The 26305-nt window shown below is 41.0% G+C and overlaps 2 protein-coding genes across 3 annotated transcripts in view; both read left to right on the top strand.

The window, feature by feature from the left end:
- Positions 1-26305, top strand: part of pipox (pipecolic acid oxidase) — a 68136-nt gene that overhangs the window by 22632 nt on the left and 19199 nt on the right. The window contains exons 3-4 of the mRNA XM_030405255.1: positions 1723-1936; positions 10664-10846. Of these exons, the coding sequence (XP_030261115.1) occupies positions 1723-1936; positions 10664-10846 (397 nt within the window). The remainder of the gene's footprint in view (positions 1-1722; positions 1937-10663; positions 10847-26305) is intronic.
- Positions 13405-18373, top strand: LOC115574063 (uncharacterized). 2 transcript variants are annotated; one of them, XM_030405275.1, is made up of 3 exons: positions 13405-16899; positions 17082-17166; positions 17336-18373. In XM_030405275.1, exons 1-3 carry the CDS (start codon positions 16847-16849, stop codon positions 17531-17533), a joined length of 336 nt encoding a protein of 111 aa, XP_030261135.1. In that variant the 5' UTR covers positions 13405-16846; the 3' UTR covers positions 17534-18373. The 2 variants fall into 2 exon arrangements, with proteins under 2 accessions (XP_030261135.1, XP_030261128.1); XM_030405268.1 differs by having other exon boundaries at positions 13405-17166.

The raw sequence follows: 26305 nt of genomic DNA, 5'->3' as shown, positions 1-26305 counted from the left end.
TTCTCCTTCCTCTGTCACACAATCATAACATGGAGTAATGGCTGAAATCTCCACTCATGAAATTGGACAACCCTTCAAACCTCTCATCTGCCATCAGTAGTCGTTGATGGCGTTGTACATGTAGCTGTACAATAGTTGAGCCATAGTTTCACAGTTTACCCATCATTCCTACCGGTAATCATCAAGTCATTGGCTTGACAATGATCATAGGGGAACTTTGTGTAACACAAGGACTTCAGTCTATTGACTTTTGATAAAGAGATCATTAATAAATGTGTTCTGTCTTTGAACCTCTAAACTTAAGGTTCGCTTACTTACTTACTTTTCTTAGAACATTCAACCTGATGAAACCATGTCTTAATCTAAAAACATGGTCTCCATTGGTTAAATAATGTTGAGTATCAACAGTTGATCTAAGGTATAAGACATGAAGAACTTTATAGTGTATATTAACATTTAAATGATAAATGCATGGGCTAGTTTTATTCACTGATGGCAACCTTGAGATGGGGTTGGATTTTACATTTAAATTTACATTTACATTAAGGGCATTTAGCAGACGCTTTTGTCTAAAGCGACTTACAATAAGTACATTTGTCACAAGTGAGAAACCACAACATATCACCGTTGATAGAGTAAAAATGAAATATAGAAACAATTGTCAAGCCCTCATCTGAGGATCGTAACTGCTATTTGTCAAAGATACTTTAAGTGCTATAGATTTCCTGACAATACGAACATACAAGTGCATACACTTTTTTTTGAAGGGGGGTTGTTGGGAGCAACTCATGCTTTGTGGGTTCGAGGTGATGTCTGAACAGATGATTCTTGACCATTTTGCGCAAGATGGAGAGTGATTCCACTGTCCTGACATTGGTCGGAAGTCCATTACACCACTGAGGTGCCAAAACAGAGAAGAGTCGCGACTTTGCTGAGCGGGCTTTGTTTGCTCTCAGTAATGGTGGTACCAGCCGGCCAGCTGTGCTCTCGCTGGGGCGTATGGTCTGACCAGTGTTTGGAGGTAGACGGGTGCATTTCCGTTGATGCACCCTTGAAGGCCAGCACCACTGTTTTGAATTGGATGCGGGCCGCAACAGCAAGCCAGTGGAGGTCACGGAGGAGGGGAGTCACATGGGAGAATTTGGGAAGATTGTAAACAAGGCGTGCTGTAGTTTCGGATGTCAGCTGAGTCTAGGGTGGGTTCCGTTAGGAGTGGCTTTTCAGTAGCTGTCTTGAAAGGAGCCTGTGATCAGAGTGGTCAGGAATGGCAGGATGTCATGAGAGATGTTTTGGAGAGGGGGGGAGGCAATTGGGTCCAGGGAACAGATGGTGGCAGGGTTAGACGTCACTAGTTTAATGAACATCTTCAGAGGAGAAAGGGCTAAAGCAGGTAAGGCCATCAGAGGTGAGGCTTGGCTGGTTTGGAGAGAATTGATGCTAAACATAATTAGCTACCTGTCTGTGGTTAACATCTATTATGTTGTGAAGACTGACTAGATCAAGCTAACCTAGTTAGACTTTCAACTACAATACATACCATAGTTTAGTTTGGCTGTATCCAACCTATATTGTGTGACCTTATTTCCCTTGGTGTGTTGATGTTTTCCTTCTGCACTACTACTGAAAATGTTATGCAGTTGGTGTTTTGTAAAGACCCCCAAATGTCTTGACCATTTCTTACCACGATGCCACATTCATCTCAACTGATCTCCTCCCTTGCAGACAAACTGGACTCCTGGTGATGGGACCAGAGAACAGTCAGTATTACACCACGGTTAAGAACACCCTGCTAAGGAACAAGGTTCCTCTGATGGTCCTGACCCATGAAAACTTCAGCCAGCACATCCCTCATGTCAAACTCGCACAGGGTGATGAGGCAGTGGTGGACATAACTGCTGGAGTATTGTATGCGGACCGTGCCCTCAAGACTGCACAGGTACTGCCTTGATACTGTTAATACAGCATGAAGTATGTTAGCTCTAGAAGCTGTTGTCATGAATCAAGGCCATTCTTGTTGTGCACCCAAGTGAGTTAGCTACTGCTCACATACTATATGTACAGTAACGTATTGGCATTTTACAGGGAATAATCACATACTGCTAAAACATCAGAAACGTCAGGGTCATGGAAATAATATATACTAGGGCTGTCACTTTTTTTAAAAATCAAGTTTGGACGAATTTGAAATGACACGCAATTTATTCGAATGAATTCGAATAACCCCGTTATTCGAGTAAGACAGCTGCTTTGTACAAAATACTTCCATACACTAACGTCACTTCTCAGATGCTTTGGTGTCACGATTGTCCACGCAGGACAGCTTTGATCGCTAGTGTCCTCCATTTTCGTAGCAAACAACATAATATTACTAGCTGAATTGATAGGTCAAGAGTTAGTGGGGCGTGCAATAGGTCAAGCTGATTTAGAGCGCCCCCTGCTGGATCACAAGGCAAACTACTTCAAACAGTGTGTTGCACTTATAGACCGTACATTTTGATTTTGAATGGGTCATTACATTCGAATACGAACTCCCCCCCCCACTTTCGAACGAATATTCGAATTTCAAATAACAAGTGGGCGGCTGTAGCTCAGTGAGTAGAGCTGAGGACTAGTGACCGGAGGGTCGCTGGTTCGAATCCCTGGCTCCCCGGGGCAGGACTGAGCTACATGCCGAAGTATCCTTGAGCAAGATACTGAACCCCAAAATTGCTCCTGATGTGTAGTTGGCACCTTGTGTGGCAGCCACTGCCATCAGTAAGGGCCCTGCGATGAGCTGGCGACTCATCCAGGGAGTACCCTGGCCTTCACCCATAGAGTCACTGGATTTGGCCCCAGTAACCCCCGCTCCACCTTGAAAAAGGTGGTATAAAGCGGTAACATCACCTGCAACCCTCAGGGAGAAAGCGGAAGAAAATGAAACGAAAATGAATAAAAAGTGACAGCCCTAATATATACTGTATTTTTGTTCTTAGACAAATTCAGAGTAAGAGTAATCCCCTTGCAGCACGTTCACTTATGCATTAGCTAGACAGCTAGTTAACATCCAAATGTCCTCCAATAAACAGACAAGGCTTGACTTTTCTTGGTTTTACTGAAGACTTGTGTCAACATTTGCTTTGACTTTCCATTTACATGTAGAAATTGCATATCATACACGCATGCTCTATTGATGTCAAGCAAACACTGTACCTTGTAAAAAAATAGCTTAACTAACAATAGAACAACAATAACTACAAGTTACAAGCCAACTGTAGAACAAAGCAACAAATCTGCTGCTAATTAACAGAGCACATGTTTAGCTATCCTGATGAAATAAATCTAAACATGTAAAAACTTTAAGAATACAAGAATATAGTGGTAATCTACACATACTACTCACAGACACATGATTTCCAAGGCAGAAGTGTGACAGAGAAGCCTCCAACAGATTCATGCACCGGGCAGTGTTCGTCTTGCCTGCCTGAGCTCAAATCAAGCATGTATCGCAGAGTGTGTGTGACTGCATCCACGTGTGACCAGTAGCTGGCAGCACAGAACATTAACTAATACAGAAAAATCAATTGTTTCTAACCTTTTAACTTATGAAGCCCACTTTTTAAGCTTTTATGATCTTTAACTTATTGAAATTATTTATCAGCTTAACTTGAAGGCAGCACAGTAAGTGTATATTTACAAAACAATTCCAGATCCCAGGAAGGAATACAAAGCAATTTTGTGATTCCTTGTAAAATTTTCTCTGGATTAGGTTGGAATTTCTCCTGAACATCCAAGAGACCCTAAGGAATCTTGGTTGCTGAATGGCTATAGTAATCTAATTAATAACAGGAAGCCATTCTTTTACCCAATATGAATATATGAATTTGTCATTTTCAAAATGTAATATATTTCACTTTATTGCAGCCAAACTTTGGTTCTGTGTCATATTAATGTAAGTCTACGTGCTATATTGCAGGCCACTGGATGTGTTTCAGTTTCTTGAAGACATTTAACCTACACCAACTGAGGGGGAGTTGCAGGCTTTTAACGTCTGTGTGGGAGTGTCCATACAGAGTTGTTAAGGAGATGTGTGAGCTTTGACTTTCAGAGTCGTTTGGGCCATTTGTGGGTCCTTGGCCCAACCAGGCTTTGTGTGGGTTGTTAGGGCTAGATGAGCCCAGATGGGAATGGTTGTTAAGCTGCCTTGGAAGGGAATACAGTACTGCTTTGTAGGTGTGTGTTCACTACTGTCTTAGGCCACCTCCTCTGTTCAAAGATGATCATTCCAGTTTGACATAGATGGATTCCTTTACTCCTCTTTCAAACCATCTGTCTTCTCTGGACAAAATGTTTAATTTTTGTCCTCAAAGGAATGATTTTTATTCTTCAGATGTAAGTAGACAGCAGAGTCTTGACCTGAGGGGTTAGCCCTCCTGTTTTGTGCCATTCGTTTATGGAGAGGTTGTTTTGTCTCCGCAATGTACAAATCCATACAGTCCTGGCTGCATTTAACATTATAAACTATATTACTTTGTTTATGCCTGGGTGTTTTGTCCTTAGTATGGACAAGTTTCTTCCTCAGTGTGTTGGTACCAAATCAAATCAAATCAATTTTATTTATATAGCCTAAAATCACAATCACATTGCCTCATTCGGCTTTACAATCTGTACAGTGAACAACAGTCTCTGTCCTTAGACCCTCGGTTCAAGTGAGGAAAAACTTCACATGTTCATGGAAAAAAAAACCCTTTTAACAGGGTAAAAAACAAAAAAACAATGGAAGAAACCTCAGGAAGAGCCACAGAGGAGGGATCCCTCTTCCAGGACGGACAGACATGCAATGGATGTCGCGTGTACAGAAAAGAGCAACAAATCACAGTTTACAAGTTACATTAACAGATAGTCTGATACAAGTTATATGTAAAGTGAATGGATCCAGGAGATGACCAAGCAGGACGAGGCATCACCAAGTGGTGCCCGAGCCACACAACCTCCTGTCCACCATGGTGACCTGGAAGAGGGCAGGCCACACAAGATAATTAGTAATAGACAGAGAGAGGGATCAAGATTAACAGAAATATAGATATGAGGAGATAGTGAAGCAGAGGAGAGCAATGATCCAGCAGAGCCCAGGGTGTGATGATCCAGATCAGTCAGTATTTCAAGGCAGCAGGAGCCCAGAAACGGTAGATGGTCCCAGGGGGCTGTGGTCCATCAGAAGGGAGCCTGCATTGTCTGATGTCAGCTGGGAGGTTATTCCAGAGGAAAGGAGCCCGATAGGAAAAAGCCCCTGGTAGGTTTTAAGTAAACATATACCAGTAGTAGATCTCATCACAGCAACATAGTCAGCCATCAGAAATAAATACAGACACAGAGGCAGAACATCTTTAAGGTATCAGCCACTCTCGCTGATACAAAAGCACTCCTCTCCAACCTCACTTCTGAGGAGAGCAAGGCCCTGGCAACACTCAAGAGAGACCAGATCATCACCATCTTGCCGGTGAGATGTACTGTAGTGCTAAACGCAGCTGACTACCACACCAATGGCACTGAACTGATTAGTGATACTAACACCTATGAGACACTGAGTCGAGATCCTACCACTAGCTACAAAAAGAAGGTTACTGAATGTCCCTAAAATCTGGAAAAGGACAAAGCCACTACTGCTGCTGTAACAAAATAATTTCCCAGTCTGGGATCATTAAAGTAATTCTATCTATCTATCTATTAACAGGCCATTATATTACCAACTGTACCCTGGGGAAGCCATCCCATGTATCTACGGTCTCCAGGGTTTCCTCTACATGTAATCAGTGGTGGACAGTAACGGAGTAAATTTACTTGAGTACTGTACTTAAGTACATATCCAGAGGATTTGTACTTTACTTGAGTATTAGATTTCTTTGGTACTTATTACTCTTACTTGAATACATTTCCAAGACAAATATTTTTACTTTTACTCGAGTTAATTTCTAGGAAGGCTGAAAAGTACTCGTTACTCTCAGGTCTGCTCTTTTTTTTTTTTTTTCTAAATACTATTGGACACAAGTTGTGTTTGTCAAAGAAGGAAACCTATCACAGTGCACGCTCTCCACTGGGATCTACTTAAAAGCGGAAATACGTCATCCCTCCCCATAAGGATACCACCAAAGTAGCCACGCTCTCAACTGCATTTGTCAACACAAAACCGCGACAATGGCTGCATCAGATGTAGTTTTTTGTAAAGCAGTGATTCTCAATCAGTGGTCTGGGGACAACGTTGGTCTTTGAGGGGGTTCCAGTTACCAACTTAGCTAAATGATAGAGAGTTAGTTGGACAGTGCAGGTTCATTTGGTTACAGTTTTAATGATTGTTAATAAACATCTGCATCTGCAACATCTGCTGTCCTCCTGTAATCCCATTCATTTGATTTGTTTTTATAGGTGTTTCTGCAGGCTTTATATAACATTATGGTTCTAAAAGCAAGCACATCAGTGCAGGTGGTTTCAAAGAGTTAATTCTCAGAAACAAGAGTTAAAAGGTCCTTAAATTCATTTACAAAAAAATATAGTAATTCATTGATGTGAAAAATAAGAAATTTACTCTTACTTTTACTCTTACTTTTACTTAAAGTAAATTTAAAAGCATGTTACTCGAGTAACATGTCGACTGAGCTACTTTTAGTTGTAACGGAGTAAATTTTGACCAGTAGTATTTGTACTCTTACTCAAGTACTGGGGTTGAGTACTCTGTCCATCTCTGCATGTAATTGACTGTGGCGCACCGCCATGGCAAAATAAAAGCCGCCACACCTTAAAAATTCAGGCATAAATAAATCTAGTGTTAGAGAAAGGAAATATTTTACCGTCGTCTTCCACCGCAGTCTTTGACGTTAACTAGCATGTTGGATATTTAGCTTGATAATTAGCTAGAGGATTAAAATGGTCACTTAGAGCAGAGTCCTGCACGGGTCTTATTTTGCAAACCCGCCCGAACCCGCCATACTTATAACCGCATCCAACCCGTTTTCCGACAGTAGCACAAATTACATTCGTACCCAAGCCAACCCGGTATAAATTGATACCGACGTCCGAAGGGAAATTGGACGGACGCAATTTTTAAAAATGAAAGTAAGCCAGCGTGGGGAATGGGAGTTCTGGGAGGGCACAAGCACGCATTAATGAGCTCATATGAAATATAAATGCTTATAATTTGTGTCGCTAATAATGACTGATGATAAGTGACGCCTTGAAAATGGCAATCGTAAAACCCGACCCGCCTCTTCAGGCGTCCGACCCGATCCGCATCTGTGTCCGACACAGTACATTATTTTTCACCCGTGCAGGACTCTGACTTGGATAACTCCTCTCTTAAAACAAATAATAAAAATATTTCTTTACAACATGAATCTTCATTCCAAGCCCATGCAGGGGAGTTCATGATGGCTGTGTGAGAGCATTCCCTAAATTCCCTAAGTAGCCTATGACATAAGTAAAAATATTACATTATGATGACCCAAACTGTACACACACACACACACACACACACACACACACACACAAACCCCAGTGCCACAGTCTCAGAAAATACTGGAGGAAACACTGTCCTCCCCAAGATACGCAAGGAAGGAGCACCGCTCAGACCCATCAGCAGCAGCATCAACTCAGTTACCTATAACATATTCAAGCACCTAGCCAGCATCCTAGCTCCTTTGGTCAGTAACACTCAATGCCACATCAAAAACTCACATGATGGCGTCGAGAGTAATGGTGGCGTAAGTAGCAGCTCCTACCAGTCGAAGATAATTAATCCCCACCAACTAACGAAAAATCAAATTCAATAATAGATTAAACGAGTAAAGAGCGGGGGAACCCGTCAGAGAAGCCGAAAATACATGAAATCCCAGTATATAAAGCAAAAACCCATTTTGGAGGCAAGCGGTGAAGCTGAGGAAAATGGCGGAGATGAAGAAGCCCTGGGGGACACGACAACGTTATACAAATATTTGACGGACCTTACCAAAGAAATATGTGAACTTAAAGTAGAAATGAAAAACGTAATGTCTCTCCACACAAGCTTCAAACAGGAGTTCACCAACTTCGCAGAAGAGGTCAACATCAAACTAAAGTCAAACAGTGACAAACTACAGGACAAGAGAAAAAGTCTCACTAAGGCCAAAGTGCATATCGAGGAGCTTGAGACATTCAACATGGAAGCTAAAGAAGCACCAATGACAACACTCCGAGAGCAGAGAAAGCTGCAAGAAAAGTTAACCGACCTCGAAGGAAGGTCAAGAAGGAACAACGTGCGGATATTCGGGGTTCCGGAGGGCTCAGAGGTGGACTTGGCTCCCCACTTTGTCGAGGAGCTACTACAGAGAGTGCTAGCTCTGCCCGTGGGGACCAACCTGCCAATTCAGCATAGAAGTCAATAATTGTTAACTTCCTCCAATTTGACACCAAAGAAATGATATTAAGGAAAGCCTGGCAGAAACGGATTAAACTCGGTAACACATCCCTTTTCTTCGACCACGACTACGCAGCCGAGGTGGTACAGAAACGCAAGAAAACACCTGAGCCAGTACCTAGTACGACACAGTAATGTACAGGCCAGCTAATTTAAAGTAGCCTGTAAGAGATAAAAGAGCAGGGGAAAAAAGATTATTTTCACTTGTTTTCATAAGTAGGTATGGTTTAGACATTGCAATATCCAAGGGGATGGTATTTCTGTTTTTTCAAACACTTTTGGTTAAATTCAGAGCTTGAATGCAAGACCACAGCTTTCCTCCCAGCACAAAGGCTTCTCAAATGTATCATTTGGACTGGTAGAGCGAGAACATATAGTAATGTCAATTCTCAAAGACAAGGGGGACCCCTACCAGGACCCCTATTGACCTCTAGCGAGGGGCCCCACCTTTATCGGAGGGCTTTCCCCTCTCCCTCCAATAGGGGTATGGGCACAATCAAAAAGGCCTTTTTTTATCGAAAGGATTGTTCTGGTGTTATAGTTCATATGGTTGTTAGTGTTGTAAGTGTCAGTGGGAGAGAGGTAGAAAACTCAAAGAAAGGACGAGATGCAGCATAATCAACTTGAAGTGGTGCCTCTAAATGTGAATGGGTTGAATAACCCAATGAAAAGCGGGAAGGTTATAGCAAAATTAAAAATGGAAAAGTAACAGGTCAGCTTCTTACAGGCGAACACATCTATCGGACCAGGAGCACAAAAAATTAAAAAAATTGGGATTTAAAAATATGTTTTATAGTTCATACAAAAAGGGAATTAAAAGGGGGGTAGGGGTTCTGTTTTCAAGTGCAACAAGATTTGAGATCTATAAAGGAAATAAACAATAAAGAATGGAGATACAATTTGGTCAAGGGTAAAATTGAAAATCATCTAGTTACATTCATCAATGTTTATGCACCTCCTGACAGTGTTAAGTGTTTCTTCAACAATTTATTTGAAGTTATTGCTCAAGAAACAGAAGAGATATTTATTTATGGAGGGGATCTTAACTATACACTGGATCAGAAACTGGATACAACCAGTACAAAGAAAAGTAGCAAAATACATGTGACTTGATATATAAATACTGTACTGACAGAACTGGAAATTGCAGATGTCTGGAGGGAGCTACATCCACTTGTGAGGGATTATACGTACTATTCAGCTCATCATTCAGTGTATATGAGGATAGAATATTTTCTTATGGAAACAGCTATATAAACACATATATATGTGTGTGTGTGTGTATGTGTATATATATATATATATATATATATATATATATATATATATATATATATATATATATATATATATATATATATATATGTATACATACATATATCTCAGAGATTAGATGAGATGAGAAAAAAGCACCAATTTAACTTGAGGGTATTTTGATTGTATGTATATTAGGGCTGTCAAACGATTATTTTTTTTTTATCACGATTAATCGCATTTTGTCCATAGTTAACTCGCAATTAATCGCAATTTTTTTGGCACATTTCTTACTGTTCAAAATGTACCTTAATGTATTTTTTTCATGTTCTTAATACTTTTAACAACATAAGAAAGGGCAAATATGCTTGCTTTATGAAAATGTTTATTCAACACTTCAAATCATGCATGAAAATAAAGGGCTCAAAAAATATCCCCTTACCCTAAATGGGATCAAAACATGGTGATGTCAGCTTTTGGCGAGGGGGGGCAGTGGGCTCTCTGCATCTGCCATGTGTTTGGCTTGCAAATGATATTTGAGACTCAACGTACTTCAGTGGTAACTCATTTCATGTTGACAGTTTGAAAGTGAATTTGCTGTTCATAAGTCCTTTCTCCATTTCCTTTCACTTTCGCTTTTCAGTCCACCATGTTCTTCCCGAACGCCAACCCTGCTTCTTCTTCTTCTGATTCCCTTCCTTATTCTTCTGCCACCCTCTGGATCAAGACTACAGGTGCCACCGACGGGCGTAAATCAAACATGGCGTTTCTTTTTTTTAGTTTTAATACCTAGTGTTAATCGCGCGTTAAAAAAATTAACGGCGTTAAGAGGATGTTGCGTTATTAACGCGTTATTAAGTTAACTTTGACAGCCCTAATTTATATATATTTATTTGACCTTTTTGGATGCACTCAGTGATATATAGGTTAAAAGAATATACCACAAGAGGATTTCACTAACACATGTTCTGACATTTCTTTTGCCAGGGACAATTTCAGAAGTTGGGTGGGGTCATAAGAGACAATGAGATGGTAACAGATATCAAGCCTGGCCCTGTTGTGACAGTGTCAACCTCAGCTGGTGTTTATCGAGCCAAGAGTGTGGTGATCACCGCTGGACCCTGGGCTAACAAACTGCTGTCCCACACTGGATTACAGCTGCCACTTGAGGTATTCAAATTCTTTGTGTCCCACATCCAACGATGTTCATATAGCTGCAAGTATAAAATATTGCTATTTGAATAAACTCAGGATTTATTTAGGTGCACTATTAGAATTCTGGAGTTTAGTATACAGTTGCAATCAAAAGTTAACATACACTTGTAAAGAAAAGTTATATCATGGCAGTCTTCACTACCAGTTGTTTCTACAATTGTCATTTTTCTGAGATGGAAAGAGAGAAAAAACATTCATAAAGTTGGCTTCCAGTCCAAATTTATCATGGATCTTCTGAAAATGTGACCAAATCTGCTGGCTCAAAATCAGAATAAAAAATACTTGCATTACAGCTGCTCCCATTCAAATTCCCAGAAATATGCAAAAAAAGAATAAATAATAATAATGATAATAATAATAATAATAATAATAACAATAAAAACTATACATAAGCAAGAAAAACAAATATGTGTTGTTGCACATTGTTCAAGTTCATTGTCTTAACTATTGCACATTAGAGAGATCAAAGCATCCAGAGTCAGTGTCTGACACTCAGAGCGAGGAGTTGAACATTTTGATGGCCACAGGTTGGAATGATGTTCTTCTGCCATAAGAAACGATTATTCTTCAATTAATCCAACAAGATTTTTTTATTTTATATATACAGACAGAGATAATTTTAATACATGAATTAATTATTTTGGTGTGTGTGGTGGTGATGTGTGTGTGTGTGTGTGTATCTATATAGATATCTATATATAGATATATAGCTAATATAATAGATATATATTATATATCTATTATATATTATATATAGATATATAATATATAGATATCGCTCTTACTCCTCTCTGCTCCTCTCTTCGCTACGCGATCTCGCTCTCTCTATCTCGCTATATCTCGCTCTACTACTATCCATCTCTATATACTATATATATATGTATATATATATATATACAATGTATAATGTATGTATATGTATCAGGTCTCATAGGGCTGCCAGGTGGCCTTCCATGAGTGCTCTTCACCGTCAGGCCTGTTTGCACTGGTGTTGGCAACATGTGCACCGGGACCTGAACATGTGGAGGAACGTTTTGTTCAACAATAAGTCCAGATTCAGCCTATGGCAGTTGAATCGTAGGGTCAAAGTGTGGAGAAGAGGGGGAGAATGCTATGCTGAGTGCTGCACCAATAGAGTTGCATCTTTTGTTGGAGGCAGTGTGACGGTGTGGGGCGGCACCTGGGCAAAACGAGCCTTGTCATCATTAGAAGCACTCTCATTGCAGAGAGATATCGAGATGAGATTCTGCAACCAGTGGCAATCCCATATCTCCATAGTCTGGGACCAAACTCCACCACACAGTGGGGTTTCTCAGAGACTACCTCCAGAATTTTGAAACTGGAGATAATGGAATGGCCTGCCAGCAGTCCTGACCTCAACCCCATTGAACACTTGTGGGATAAGCTTAGGCATGCTGTTCGTGCCAGAGTTACCAACACAACAGCATTTGGCTGACTTGCGCCAAATGCTGGTTTAAGAATGGTATGCCATCCCTCAGCAGTGTGTGACCAGGTGTGCTACTAGCGTGAGGAGAAGGTGCCAGGTTGTGGCTATTTATGGTTCTTTCACACGCCACTGAGGTTCCTCTTTGTTAAACTGATAAATTGTTGAATTGCAAGTGTGTCTTGTTTCCTCAGACTTCAATCATCCAATCAACCAAACAACACGAAACAAGAGTCAATAGCAGAATAAACTGATTGGCAGATAAGCTCATACTCAGCTCTGCTGTTCATCCCACAAATGCATGTTCCTTACAAATGTGGCACCATTTAAAAGGGAAATAAACAGGCTTTCCAACCGTATAACATTTATTGCAAAGAATCATTGTAACAACAAAAAAATAATCTACCAAACACTAATTTCCTTACTTTTTGTGCTATGTTCATTTGAGCCATCCGATTTGGCCACAATAATATACATTTTCTGGACAAGTGCATGTAAACTTTTGAACGCGACTTCACATTCACTACCAAACGCTAGGTTTACAATCTGGTGCTAGCGAGCACCAGATTGCTGATCAACTGGACATGTTTTTCTGCTTAATGCAACCTAAATAGGCACTAGATAAGCTAAATAGTAAGTAAGTATCAAGAGAACTGTAGTACTTTTTGTCACATAAGAACAATTCCATCCATCCATTATCGTCCGCTTATCCGGGGCCGGGTCGCGGGGGCAGCTGCCTGAGCAGGGACACCCAGACTTCCCTCTCCCCGGACACTGCCTCCAGCTCTTCCGGGAGGATCCCAAGGCGTTCCCAGGCCAGCTGAGTGACATAGTCACACCAGCGTGTCCTGGGTCTTCCCCGGGGTCTCCTCCCGGCGGGACATTCCCGGAACACCTCCCGAAGGAGGCGTCCCGGGGGCATCCAAAACAGATGCCCGAGCCACCTCAGCTGGCTCCTCTCGATGTGGAGGAGCAGCGGCTCTACTCCGAGCTCCTCCCGGGTGACAGAGCTCTTCACCCTATCTCTAAGGGAGCGCCCTGCCAATTAATTGTTTAATTATAAATCCCTGAATAACTGCAAGAAGTTATAGTATACACAGTGAAATAGGCCCATGACCCTAAAAGGTTTTATAACAACATTCCATCACACACATACAGTATATTTACTTTACACTACACTATATTATATTTGCCTTTCTCTGGAAAATGTGTATGCATGGTCTGCAGTACTCCTGAGGTGTTTTTATAAATTCCACTTCATGTGCACATGCTTTTTTGTGTATTGTTGGGGGGTTTTGTCAGTGACTCCCCTACAATATTTTTTTATCTCCTCAAAGAAGACTCTACTGATGGTGCCAGGGAGTAGACTTAACAGCAATCACAGGATTTTAGCAAAATCCTGCTGAGAGTGAATATATATAAGGCAGCTGGTCCAGATAATATACCTGGCTGTGTACTAAAAACATTTGCCAGTCAGCTAGCCATTTTTTTTTCCTTCTGACATTTTTAACCACTCAGCCTCACAGGAGGCTGTTCCTTCCTGACAGTCATCATCGTTCCTGTACCTAAAATGTCTCCCGTGTCTAGTTTTAATGACTCCCACCCTGTGGCTCTCACCCCATACTGATGAAGTTTTTGAGAACCTGTTTCTCCAGCACATCAAAGACAAAAACAACATCCCTGCCAACCTGGACCCTCACCCGTATGCTTTCAGAATCAACCACAGAGGGTGCCGTATCTACTGCCCTTCGCTCAGTCTTCATACACGTTGAGAATAAGAACAGCTACATCAGAATGATGTTTGTTGATTTCAGCACAGCAATCAATCCTACATATGAAGCTAATTGTAAAACTCTACCACATTCGCACACAATTCAATATTGGACTCAACACCAAAGACCCTCACAGCTGCGTGTTCAGCCCCTCTTCTTTACACTGTACCTCCCTGTATGACTGCACTCCAATAGAACACGATGACACCACCAAATAACGAAGGGAATTCATGTCTGGGGGAAATCAACAATCTTGCAGTGTGGTGCATGGTGAACAATCTGCTGTTCAATGTCAGCAAAACCAAGGAGCTGATTGATGACTTTAGAGAAAAGAAGGCAAAGCTCCCCCCCCCCCTTCCTTGATTAGTGGAGCTTAGGTTGAGAAACTCAACGGTTCTAAGTTCCTCGTAAATACCATCGCACATCACTTTCATCAAAGAGTACAGAAAATGGGCTACATCCTATTGAAACTTAGGAGGGCCAGCATTACTCCTCCATATTTAAATGGCTTAGAGGTCTTAGTCAGCAAGGCAGTGTTTTCCATCGTGCGATATGCCACACAGCCTGAAAAGAGAAGGTGATGGGAAAACAAGCAGACAGCTGTAAGAGTGGAGAATTGGAGTTGATATTGGAATTGCATTATTCAGGCTAGCAGCAGGCTGGGGGCCGAAGGAATGCCATGCCTGAGTGAGCTAGTAGAAAAGCACAGGCTCTGAGGTCGTTGACTCACCACAGCACTTCTGTATGAATTTTTATGGACCCTGGGAATGAGTGCACGGCCAGTTAGTTCATTACATTGAAAGCCTCTGAACAATGTGTCCAATACTCTTGCCACTTTGGGATGGCTGTCATTTGTATAACCACATGTACATGTTTCATTAAATTAGAATTCTCAAATCACCACTACGAAGCTGCTTTTGCACTTGCAATTGTATTGAGGATTAGAAGGATGGAGTAGGTGGTGTTTTTTTTGGGGGGGTATTTTAACATGCATCCTAGGACTGAACGATTTATCCTTTTCTGATGGAAATTGCGATTTCAGACAAAGCCGCGTTTTTTTGCAGTGCTCCTGACTGAACCAGGATCTGTTGTGTCAACTACTACACATACATCCATCTCCCTATCATCCTGTCAAGCTCACCAATCAGAAGCAGCATGCTGCTCGTGGACAGGTGACGCTAACCAATCAGTATAGCCTGCTCCACCTGCTCTTTAATTTCTGAAATGGCTTCAGCTGGACCAGAAGCGGAGTTTGGGGATTTAATCACCAAGAAAAACAGCGCGTCGGTCATTTGGGAGTATTTCGGGTTTGAGGCTGCAGACGTGCACCAGAAACAGGTACTATGCAAAACCTGTCGCACTAAAGTTGCAACATCCAGCGAAAACACAACCAATTTATACCGGCACTTAAAAAATCACCACAGGCATTTGCATGAGGAGTGCATGACGAAAAAGTCTGGTGAAAAGTTAAGCAAAACTGATACTCAGGCCCATAGTAGCAAACAGAATACAATAACAGCATCTTTTGCCAGCATAACTCCGTATGATAAGAGCAGCCGAAGACACCGGGAGATAATGATTGCCATAACACACCACATTGCCAAGGACATGGTGTCTGTTAACACGGTCACCAAAGACGGATTTAAAAACCTCCTCCGCACGCTGGACAGAAGATATGTGATTCCCTCCCGCACCTACTTCAGCCAGGTTGCCATCCCACAGCTATACGCGGAGTGTAAAGAAAAAGTGGTAACAGAGCTGAAAAATGTGGAGTATTATGCCACAACTACTGATATGTGGTCAAGCAGAACGACCGAGCCGTATCTTAGTTTGACTGTGCAATTTGTAAATGACAACTTTGAGCTGAAAAGTCGCTGCCTGCAAACAGCATACTTTCCCACTGACCACACCGGAGAGAATCTTGCCCTGGGATTGAGAGAGTGTCTGTCAAGCTGGGGTCTGAAAGAAGAGGACCAGACGTACATCACAACCGACAATGCAGCAAACATCATCAAAGCTATGAAACTTAATCAATGGACCAAACTTTAGTGTTTTGGACACAGGCTGCATCTTGCAATTGGTAAGTGTAGAGTGTGTTTGTGTGAGTGTGTGTTAGTTTATTAATGTATTAATTCATACGGATTTAATATGTGGGCGTATTGTCTTCAGTATAGGCAGTATAGTTTTTCTCATAATGTTATTTTTCTTTGAAGCCCTTACAAATACCTAGTTTAAATAATTAAATATTATAATGATGCATTATTTATCATCAATAGTACAGAGTGAATACTGTGTTATGTGCTTTTGATCATTGATTTCCTTACTGTTGTTTGTAATATGGCTTTCTTGGATTTACTTTGTTCTCTTGCATTATTGTCCTTACATTTTCAGCCTGTAATTCTCATATAATGTTTATGTTCTTCTTTTTTTTTTTTCAAGAAAATGCTGTTATAGATGATGCAAGAGTTAAACGAGCAACAGGACTTTGCAGACAGATGGTTGGTGTCATCTCTCATAGCTGGAAAAAGAAGACAGCACTGCAAAAGGCACAGTAAGAATTACATTTACCAGAGCACTCGCTGATAGAAGAGTGTCCGACAAGATGGGGCTCAAGGCAAAAAATTATGGGAGGGTGTTGGAGCGGAGCAAGTCGTTGTCTCAGGTTCTGTCTGAAGACAAAGAAGACACGTCACCTGGTCCTCACTTGGCAGGACACAGATGTCCTTGAATCGATAAACAATGCCCTTGGTCCTCTTCAGGGGTTTACAGATGCCCTGTCCGGTGAAGCCTATGTAAGTGTGTCATACCTGAAGTCAGTTCTCGATCTCCTAAAAACATCAACCCTGACTGAAAGTGAGGAGGACACAGATCTTTCCAAGGAAATCAAATCAAGAGCTCTTGTCTACATTGAAGATAAATACAGTGACCCAGCCACACTGGAGTTACTGGACATTACTTCTTTCCTTGATCCTAGATTCAAGACTGACTACATAAGTGCAGAGAATGTCCCAGTCATCAAAGACAGAGTGAAGATTGAAATGGAACAGGTGGCACGAAAGGTAACTTGTCCTGTTTCTTTGTGTAGTTTAGTAATACAAAATGCCACATCAATACAAGTGATAAGTTTATTACACTGATGGGCATTCTATGTAAACATTAAAAAATGCCAAATTGCTCTAAATCACATCAGACTGAAAAACTCTGACAGCTCTTATCTCTGTTTTGCAGGAAAAGAGGGCTCGTGTCAGCACCACAGATCCCATGCCCCAGGGTGCAGCAGAGGCAGGGCCATCCACCACAGGGAAGGGAAAGCGGTCATTGGGCAGCTTCTTCAAGAGCAAGGCTGTCCCTCCTCCTTCTTCCACTATGCAGTTGGAGGATGCCATTGGACCTGAACTGCAACTACCTGATGACTCCTACTATTGATGGAGAGGAAGATCCACTGACCTGGTGGAGAGTGCACATGTTAACTTTCCATGGCTGAGCAAACTGGCTCGTAAATTCCTATGCATACCAGCTACCAGTTCGCCATCAGAGAGATTGTTTAGTGCTAGTGGCAATGTTGTCACATGTCAGCGCTCATGTCTAAAACCATCAAAGGTTGACATGCTGGTTTTCTTGACAAAAAATCTGTAAAGAGTGATATAGAGATGTAAGGAAGGCAAGTATTATTGTTGATTCTGCACATCACCCTAACTTGTGGTGCCAGCCTTTGTTTAAAAAAGATATTTTCTGTTTTTGCTAGAATGTTTAATGCTATATTGTTTACAGAATAGATGTGCAATATTTGGGTGGTGCTGAGCCATAAATGAATGACCACCTATTTTGATGTCTGACATATCTTTCAGAAGGTAAGAGGTCATTTTATTTTAGTAAGAGTATTATTTTATTACCAGTACTTTTTCAGTTTCTCTTACTGTAAAAAGACAGTCCAAGTCCAGGGTTCTTGTTCTAATATAGGGTTAAATAAAGTACTTTAACTGCTGCTATAGATGTTGATAAGCTAGCTCCCTTAAGCCATAAAAGACTGACCTTGACCTATACCTACTTGGTGTAAGGTTGTGGGGCAAGAGCATTTGGTAATTGTTGAATTTTGTTTCTCTTATTACTTATTTAACATTTTGTTTTAATTGTTTTGTATTTTATTTAACTTTTTTAACTTGGCACAATTAAGGATTGTTTGCACTACTTTAAGTTAAGACAGTCAAAGGTAGCTCTTTTAGTTCTTAGTTGTAATAACTGCCGTTGGTCAAGGACTTTATGGAATGTACATGCACATTTCTTGTTAATAAATACATTTGAATTCAATTCTTTACTTTAGTTTTCATTTTTGCATTAGAGTAATGGCATTTAATGTTTCAATAGTATGATGTAATTTTCTGTCATGTTTGTAAGTGATACTGTACATTGTGAATATTGCACTGAAGCTTGATATGCAGAAAATCGAGAATCAAATCGAAATCACAATATCTGCCAGAAAAATCTCAATTAGATCTTTTTAAAATAGTTCAGCCCTAATGCATCCAAAATCCGACTGAAGTAACATTCTTACCAATGGCAAGACATGTGGAATTCATATTTCACAAGTTTAGGGGATATTTATGGCCCCTATGGTCTGTTCAAACACAAAATTTGAATTTGCAGAATTTGCAGATTTACTGCTAGAGGTGGGTGATGACCTACAATTTATATCATAGTATTTTTTGGGTTGTTTTTCTTTTGGAGGGATAAGGAGGAGGAGTAACCCTCTGACAATGTGGGTTAATCAATAAATGAATTTCATTCCCATACTTTAGGGGGGATTAGAAATCTCAGCAGCATTACATACAGCAGCACCAGACATCTAACCTACAACTGTGATTATTTAAGTAAGGGATAATGCTTAACAAGGTGTCCATTATCAAGAATTAACAGATGACACGCCTACGCAGAAAGCAACTGTGGCATAGACCAACAAAAAGCTGCTTAAAAGTCAATAAAGCAGTTTTCTTTTGCTATTTAAAGACAGCATTCTTCCATTTTTCAGATAGTGGAATGTGCCTACTCAGGCGGGTTTACAACACAGACTACAGATTGCACTCTGTTTTAATGTTTAGAAATGCTGGTTTCATACATTTTAAATGTTCTTATGCACTAAGTAATATGACTCTTACTAATATCATGGCACTTTTAAGCAGCAAAAACTAAAGTTGTAGTTCTTGACAGGACAGAGAGACTGGAACAAATGGGAGAGGGTTTGATCATGTACCAGGAAGGGTAGTCGAAATAATCTGGCAGCAAGCAGAAGGAAGACCAGGCTATATGTAATGGTGCTACTGATTAGATGGACTCCATGTGTTTGTGACAGGTAGTTTCTGCGTTCCACTGGAAAACTATGCCCAGCTTCACCAGAGCACCTCTGTAACCACACAAGCATAGTAAAGCACTAAAACACCACAAAAAAGGCCACCAAAATAGTCCAAATCATTGCAGAAGACTTCTTCACTCCAAACAGTTTTACTGTACAAATCTGAACTCGGTGTGTGACCTTTTTAATGTGAAGAAAAACACAGACACAACACGTTAATCAACATGAAATCCTGACTGATTAAGAGAGCACACTGGCTCTCTTAATGGAATAAGAAAAGTATCCTCCTGCTGCTAGAGGATCCCCGCAGATAATCATATGAATACTTTCCTCATTAAAGACATTGTCTATCCACCCATCTGCTGTTAATCAGAATGCCAAGTCTTGGTCCAAACACCTGTCCCTTAGAGAAGACAAGAACCGATTTTTAGAAACCATTGCACCAGGTCTTGGCATACCTGACTCTTAAAGGGAATGAGAGATGGGTCTGGTATCATCAAGTTACACGTAATTCAGTTAGGGATCCAAAATCAGAAAATGAAGAAAAATGATGTGTTAGTTCATCATTGTTTATGACCGTGATACAACAAAACCAATAACGCTTTATTTTTTGTACTTTTTTTTATTTTATGCTGAGATCAAAAGTAGAGAATTAGAAAAAGCTGTTCATGAGCTGCATTTGATTTTGATATTTAATTTTTCAGATTAGTACGCCCTGGAAGTTATTTAATATAGATCCTCCTCCTTATTTAACTGACATGGGCGGGATCCCAGATTGATTGAACGCTGTACTGACCAGCAGTCATACTCGTAAGTCGTCATTGATGAATATAAAGCCAAAGCAAGTGCACAAGAGAACCGTGCAGAATAGTAAGCTACAACAAGATGAAGAAAGTGGCTCTATCACAGACCATTCTATCAAGTCATGTTTAGCCCATTTATCGAGATCATTACGTTCTGGTTGTTCATAACATACTTCAGCTTCATTAAGAGCTACTATAGCTGCAGCAAAGGCACACGCTGAAGCCAAAGCAGTCCAAGTTAAAAAAGCTTAGATGGAGCTAAAATTGGAGAGGGTTCGCTAAGAAACACGATTGGACATACAGAACAAGGAGGTTGAGGCAGCATTGGTGAAAGGCTCTTCAAGACCTAGAGTGCATTCCCCTTCAGTCAACCTCCCAGAAGAGACTTAGTGAATTTATATAACAAAATACACTGACATCAACAGAAGTGAAAAGGAGACTGGTGATTTCAACTCAGAATTCCAGATTTTTTTTCCAGAATTTTTTTCATTTTGACATACTGTATTAACACACTGGACCTGAAATCACATAATAAACATAAAATCGGAGTAGGAAATAGTTAGATTTAGGTTAAACAAACCATTTTTGTAACATAGAATGCAAATATAAATTGTTGGGTTTCATTCATTTGCTGTGCTAAATTTCTACTGAAGTTTTTGAAATTTACAAAGTTATATACAACTATTTACATGATAGATGCTCAACATTCAGACACAAAAAAATCGACTATACTAAACAATAGGGGTGGGAATCTCTTGGCACCTCACGATTCGATTAGATTCCGATTTAGAGGTCAAAGCCGATTATAGATGCATCTTGATGCAACAATTTTTGTCTGTACATTTCCATGCATGATTTAAAATAATACTACTACTAGTACTACTACTACTACTACTAATACTAATAACAATAATAATAATAATAATAATAATGATAATAATAATTATCAAATCTTAGTTTGCTAATCACTTGCTACTTTTGTCGTGATCATTAAAGAAAATCAACAGATTAATTAACTTAATATTCAATTGATATTTAATTATTTTAATTTGTCACAAATAGATTTGACTTGAACAGAATCCTCCTGTTACAGGCAATGAGCATATCCCTGAGTAAAACATTATACTGTAGCCTATATAAAAACAAAAAAGCCTTCAATGCAATAATCAATGCAGCTTGCATTTTAACACATTATGGACCTATGTATCAAGTCTCATACTAAAACATGACTGCTTTTGGTAATTGATAATAAAAAATAAACAGATTAATGTTGCCTCTCTGTGTCATTAAAGAAAAAGCTGCTCTCAGTCAAAGATAAGAATAAGACTTCTCCAATCACAAAATCCTCCTGATATGGGTGATAGGCAGCATATCCCGATGCTATGCTACTTTATGCCGCTTAAATTTCAACACAACAACTTTTTGAACAACATGTTGAAATGCAAGCAGTGCGCAATAAAGCGCGAATGGATATAGACGCAAGTCCTTGCCAATCAAAGTCGCGGTAGAGTTTGTAATTCGCTTCGCTCTTTCCGAGTTGGGTGGAAAATTTCATATCGCTTGCTTGATGGTCCTCTGGTTGGAAGCAACTACAACCATGCTTCCACACGCTTGCTGTTAAAGCAGAGGGCGCCGGTTGAATGTTGCGCTCAGCCATCTCACGCAATCACGAGTTCCGCCTCTTGCGTTCCGTCAACATTTTGTTGTCAATTAACATTTAGAAAATAAATTTTTTGACATTTGTGAATCGATTCAGAATTGTCCATGCCCGCGTCGCGATGCATCTAATAATCGATTATTTCTCCCACCCCTACTAAACACCACACTACACAACACACTAACACGAGAGGCTGCGTCTTGCTGCTACCTCATCTTAAACTGGTAATGTGATTTGGAAGCACCGGTGCGTCTCTCGACCCCCATATCTCAGTGCACAAAATCTATGTGTCAACAGAAAACAGCAAAGCTGAAAAAGCCCTGGAAAACTCAAGCTATGCCCAATCCACCACAAACCTCACCCCATATGCAAGTGCAGAGATTCAGGGGCCATGCTTCTCGATGATGGTTAGAGGTTCCTTAAAGATAATGCCATCTGCTTCCGCTGCTGTGCTTTGACTGTAAATCAAGCTAAGAACTGTGATGTGGTTTGAAATGCACAGTGTGACAGTGAGAGATATGTGACTGCCCTTCATCCAGGCCCAGCGCCTCATTTGCCAAAGCCTTACCCTCCATTGACAGAGCATGACGGGGAGGAAGAAGACACAATAAGTCAGAAAATAATGACCCAGTGTACTGAAGTCTTTGTAGCTGGAGAGAATGTATTGTATTGAATGTTATCTTAGATGACCAGAGCAACCTGTCCATTCACAGGACAGAGTTCCTTTAAGTTCCGGCATTCAAGGACCAACACGCCCTTATACATTGATGACCTGTGCAGGAATAGGAGAGGCAGGTAGAAGAGAATACAGCTACACTGTTGAGTCAGTTGATGGGAAAGTATACATTCCACTACCCATGCTGGTTGAGTGCAACAATGTGCCCAGCAACCAGGGTGAAATCTCCACCCCTGAAAAAGATGGGTGCATCTGCAGGCTTTTGAGGAACTACATGTTCTTACAAATGTGCAAGACAGGGTTTAAAAAGAAAGACTTGACACAAGCACATGGTAATCAGATGTGTGCAGCGTGAGGTGTAAATAGCTGCAATGTAACTATATAATAGTCCACATCAAACCTCTATGTACCGTTATCAAAGCCAAACATCACAGTATTATACGTAATAAAGCACAGCCTATGTACTCTACAGAGTAATAGATCATCAGCACAAATAAGACACGGACCAAATGGCAAAACTGCCTATTAACAGGCTTTTACGACCAGGGCCTAGGGGAAACCCTAGTGCAACAAGAGAATGAGACTCCCCTCTTCCCATCCTCCAAAGACCACCAGCAGGAAGCATTTTTAAGAGTTTATTTGAAACAAACATTTTTCACAATCATGCATTGCTGGCAGTCTGGGACAGCAGAGGAGAGCCCCCAGGAACTGGGCAGAGCCGGCCTTAAAACTCCTGTTGTCTTCAGGCAGGAACCAATCAGCTCCCAGGGACAACCTACAATCACAGACACACCTGCAACTAATCACACAAACATACTCTCACTCACACAGGTAAAACAGGGATATTTAAAACAGACAAACATTTATGACCACTAGGGTCGTAACACCTCCCCCCTTAAAACTGAACATTTCTCCTTAAAGAAATGTTCAAGTTCATGCAATGCAATCGGGTGTTGATCAATCACATGTCTGTTCCCCCCTTAAAACAAATCTACATAAAAACAGGACCCAGAACCTGGTTAGTGGGTGCCACTCCCACAAACAAAATGGCCACCACCATGAGGAGAGGACACAAAAAGTAAATACACCAACTGTGGTAACAGAGACACACCACACACCAAAAACAGCAACAAGTGCCCAACACAACAGTGGAGTGCAACAGCCACCACACAAAAGGCCTCACTGTGTCGTCAACACTACACACAAATGTTGCCAGCTTACACCTAAGCTGCAACCACAAGTGACCCAACAAAAGTGAACTGCCACTACCACACCCAAAATGGACACCTTGTGATCTCCACTGTAAAAGGAGTGTAACAAAAAGAGACAAAAGTGACCAGACAAACTGGAAAGCCACATCCATCACTCAAGATCCACTGATCTGGGGAGTGACACCATGCCAATCACACTAATTAATACACTAAATCAGTAACACCTATGTGACCACAGCAGGCCCGGTTCTAGACTGCCTTGATTGGGGGGGCAGTAAGAAATTTTGATGGGTCACCAACTGCTACTGTTTTGAGTGCCATAGAGATCACCGTTTTTTGTATGCCTTCCAGTCTATGATGCCAACCCAGACGTAAGCATGGCAGATTCGCGGTGGTTCCATCAGGAAAGCTCTAACAGGAATTCTTTTTCTGGATTGACGAAGAAAACATATCATGTGGCTAACAAATTATTGATGTCATTCTACTGACCTATATTCTATTTAAATTTAAAGCTACAATGTAATTGGCATTTTACATTTAAAGCCCACCTCCACCTCCCCGATGTAGGACAACTTTATCAATGCCCAATTATAATTAGTTATCTAATATTAAATGGAATCTAAACCTAAATATTGCGCAACTGGCAGATAGAACTTTTGCCGCATGGAAAGAACACACACTTTTGAGCCCAAGTGATGCTATAACAACTGCACCAAAACATGGACATGTCATTGCACAACCCCAATGCATAAAAAAAAACTAAATCATCAGAGCCAGCCGTTCCATAATAAAAATGTATTGCCATCATTCGTTATCCATGTTTACCTCTTCTAGATGAAGCTGCACTTGATTTTAAAAACAAATCAGTCGGTTTGCAGAATTTTTCACCGTCAGCCTACAGTGCTCTCAGATTTCTCTCTCTCTCTTTTCTCCGCTCACCCCTTGTGTCGCTTGATGCCTCCATTCATTTTTTTGCTAGCTTAATCTCAGTCAGCTTCCAATTTTCAATCTCCAACTTCCAACAACCACGCAGACGCGGTCCACTCGATTCAGTCTTGAAATTCCCAGAAGGCATTGCTTCATTTTTAACTTTTGCAAACAAATAATCAAATTAAAAAATGGAGGTAGATTTGTATTATTTCGAATCATGCACGTTTTTGAACATCTGAATAAGAAATTAGCTACAAAAGAATGCAGACTGATGTAAAAGTTCGTGACTGTAGAGGGTAACCATGACTGTGATATAGAGACTTATATGTGGTTTATAAATAGTGATCAGATCACTTATAGTGCAGGTATATAGAAATTGGAGAGATGGAATATCATTTAGCCTTTGAATAATGCTACACAGAAGACAGAGTGGTCAGTCAGCCGGCCCATAAGAGCTTGTTGTTCCTCTAACATCTGGCGCATATTTAAGATTGTCAGTCTGTCACATACATTTTGCCACACCACCAAATTTCCCAACCTCCCCTCATATCTACCACGATGAATTTGGGAAATTTCGTGGTGGGGCAAAATGTAAGTTTCTTTATAATCTGTGACAAAGCAATTTTGTAAACAGCGCTATAAAAATAAATAAATAAATCTTGTCTGATTGGTTGATGTTATATTATTGTGCACCACTTTCTCGTGCTTTGGAAAGTCGTGTGTGCCTGCCTGGGTTCCCTGTTTCTCCCTGCCAGATGCCAGCAGCCTCAGACTAGCCGCTGTCGGAGGCTCTGGCTCCAGGAAGTAACGTTAAACAGTGGCCGGCGGCGCTAACCCGAGTTTACAGGTTATAGAGTCCCCTCTCACTAACGTGTGTTGTTTAGTCCTGTCGGCGGGGGTGGGTGAGGCTCGTGGGCCAACAGGACTAACAGCGGGGCTGGCAAGGGTTGAAAGTTGAAACCCGCTTCACAACCGGTACGTAGCCTGCCCGTGTGACGCTTGCTATGCCGCGGAGTGGGACAGAGACAAACTCGGCAGCAGCCGTTGATGGGACTAGGCTACTACTAGCAGTTGCTAGCCGACATGCTAACAACTAACAAGCCTGGAGTGTCCGTAGTATCTAATGTGATGCTAACTGAGAGAAGCTGCTACTGACTGTATGCACGGTACAAGAGAGAGAGAGACACCGGCTCTGTTGGCAGAAGAGCCGAGGACTGTGATTACTCTGAGCAGCATTTATGGGAATACGTTACAATATCATATATTTGAATATACTTTTTTTTTTTTTTTTTTCGGAATGAAGCGGGGTCGGTTTGGTGGGGCAGCCGAAGCATTTGGGGGGGCATTGCCCCCCCGTGCCCATGCCTAGAACCGGGCCCGGACCACACCAAAAGTGGACTGCAACAACCACACACAAAAGGCATCACTCTGTAGTCACCACTACACAAAATGTTGCCAGCTTACACTTAAGCTGCAACCACAAGTGACCCAACAAAAGTGGAGTCCAGTTACCACAACCAAAAGTCACAAAAGTTACTGCACACAAGTATTAATTAGGGCCACACATCACAACG

The sequence above is a fragment of the Sparus aurata genome, chromosome 2 (genome assembly GCF_900880675.1).
Source record: "Sparus aurata chromosome 2, fSpaAur1.1, whole genome shotgun sequence".
NCBI classification, from domain to species: Eukaryota; Metazoa; Chordata; class Actinopteri; order Spariformes; family Sparidae; genus Sparus; species Sparus aurata.
Note: the sequence above shows the minus strand (reverse complement) of the source record. Positions and strands in the feature narration are given on the sequence as shown.

What these genes read in the sequence shown, in the direction of transcription:
- LOC115574063 (XM_030405268.1), top strand. Translation starts at nt 16,732, where the DNA reads ATGGGAGGGTGTTGGAGCGGAGCAAGTCGTTGTCTCAGGTTCTGTCTG. An exon ending in TGGAACAGGTGGCACGAAAG is followed by an intron (nt 17,167 to 17,335) that starts GTAACTTGTCCT and finishes TCTGTTTTGCAG; the next exon opens with GAAAAGAGGGCTCGTGTCAG.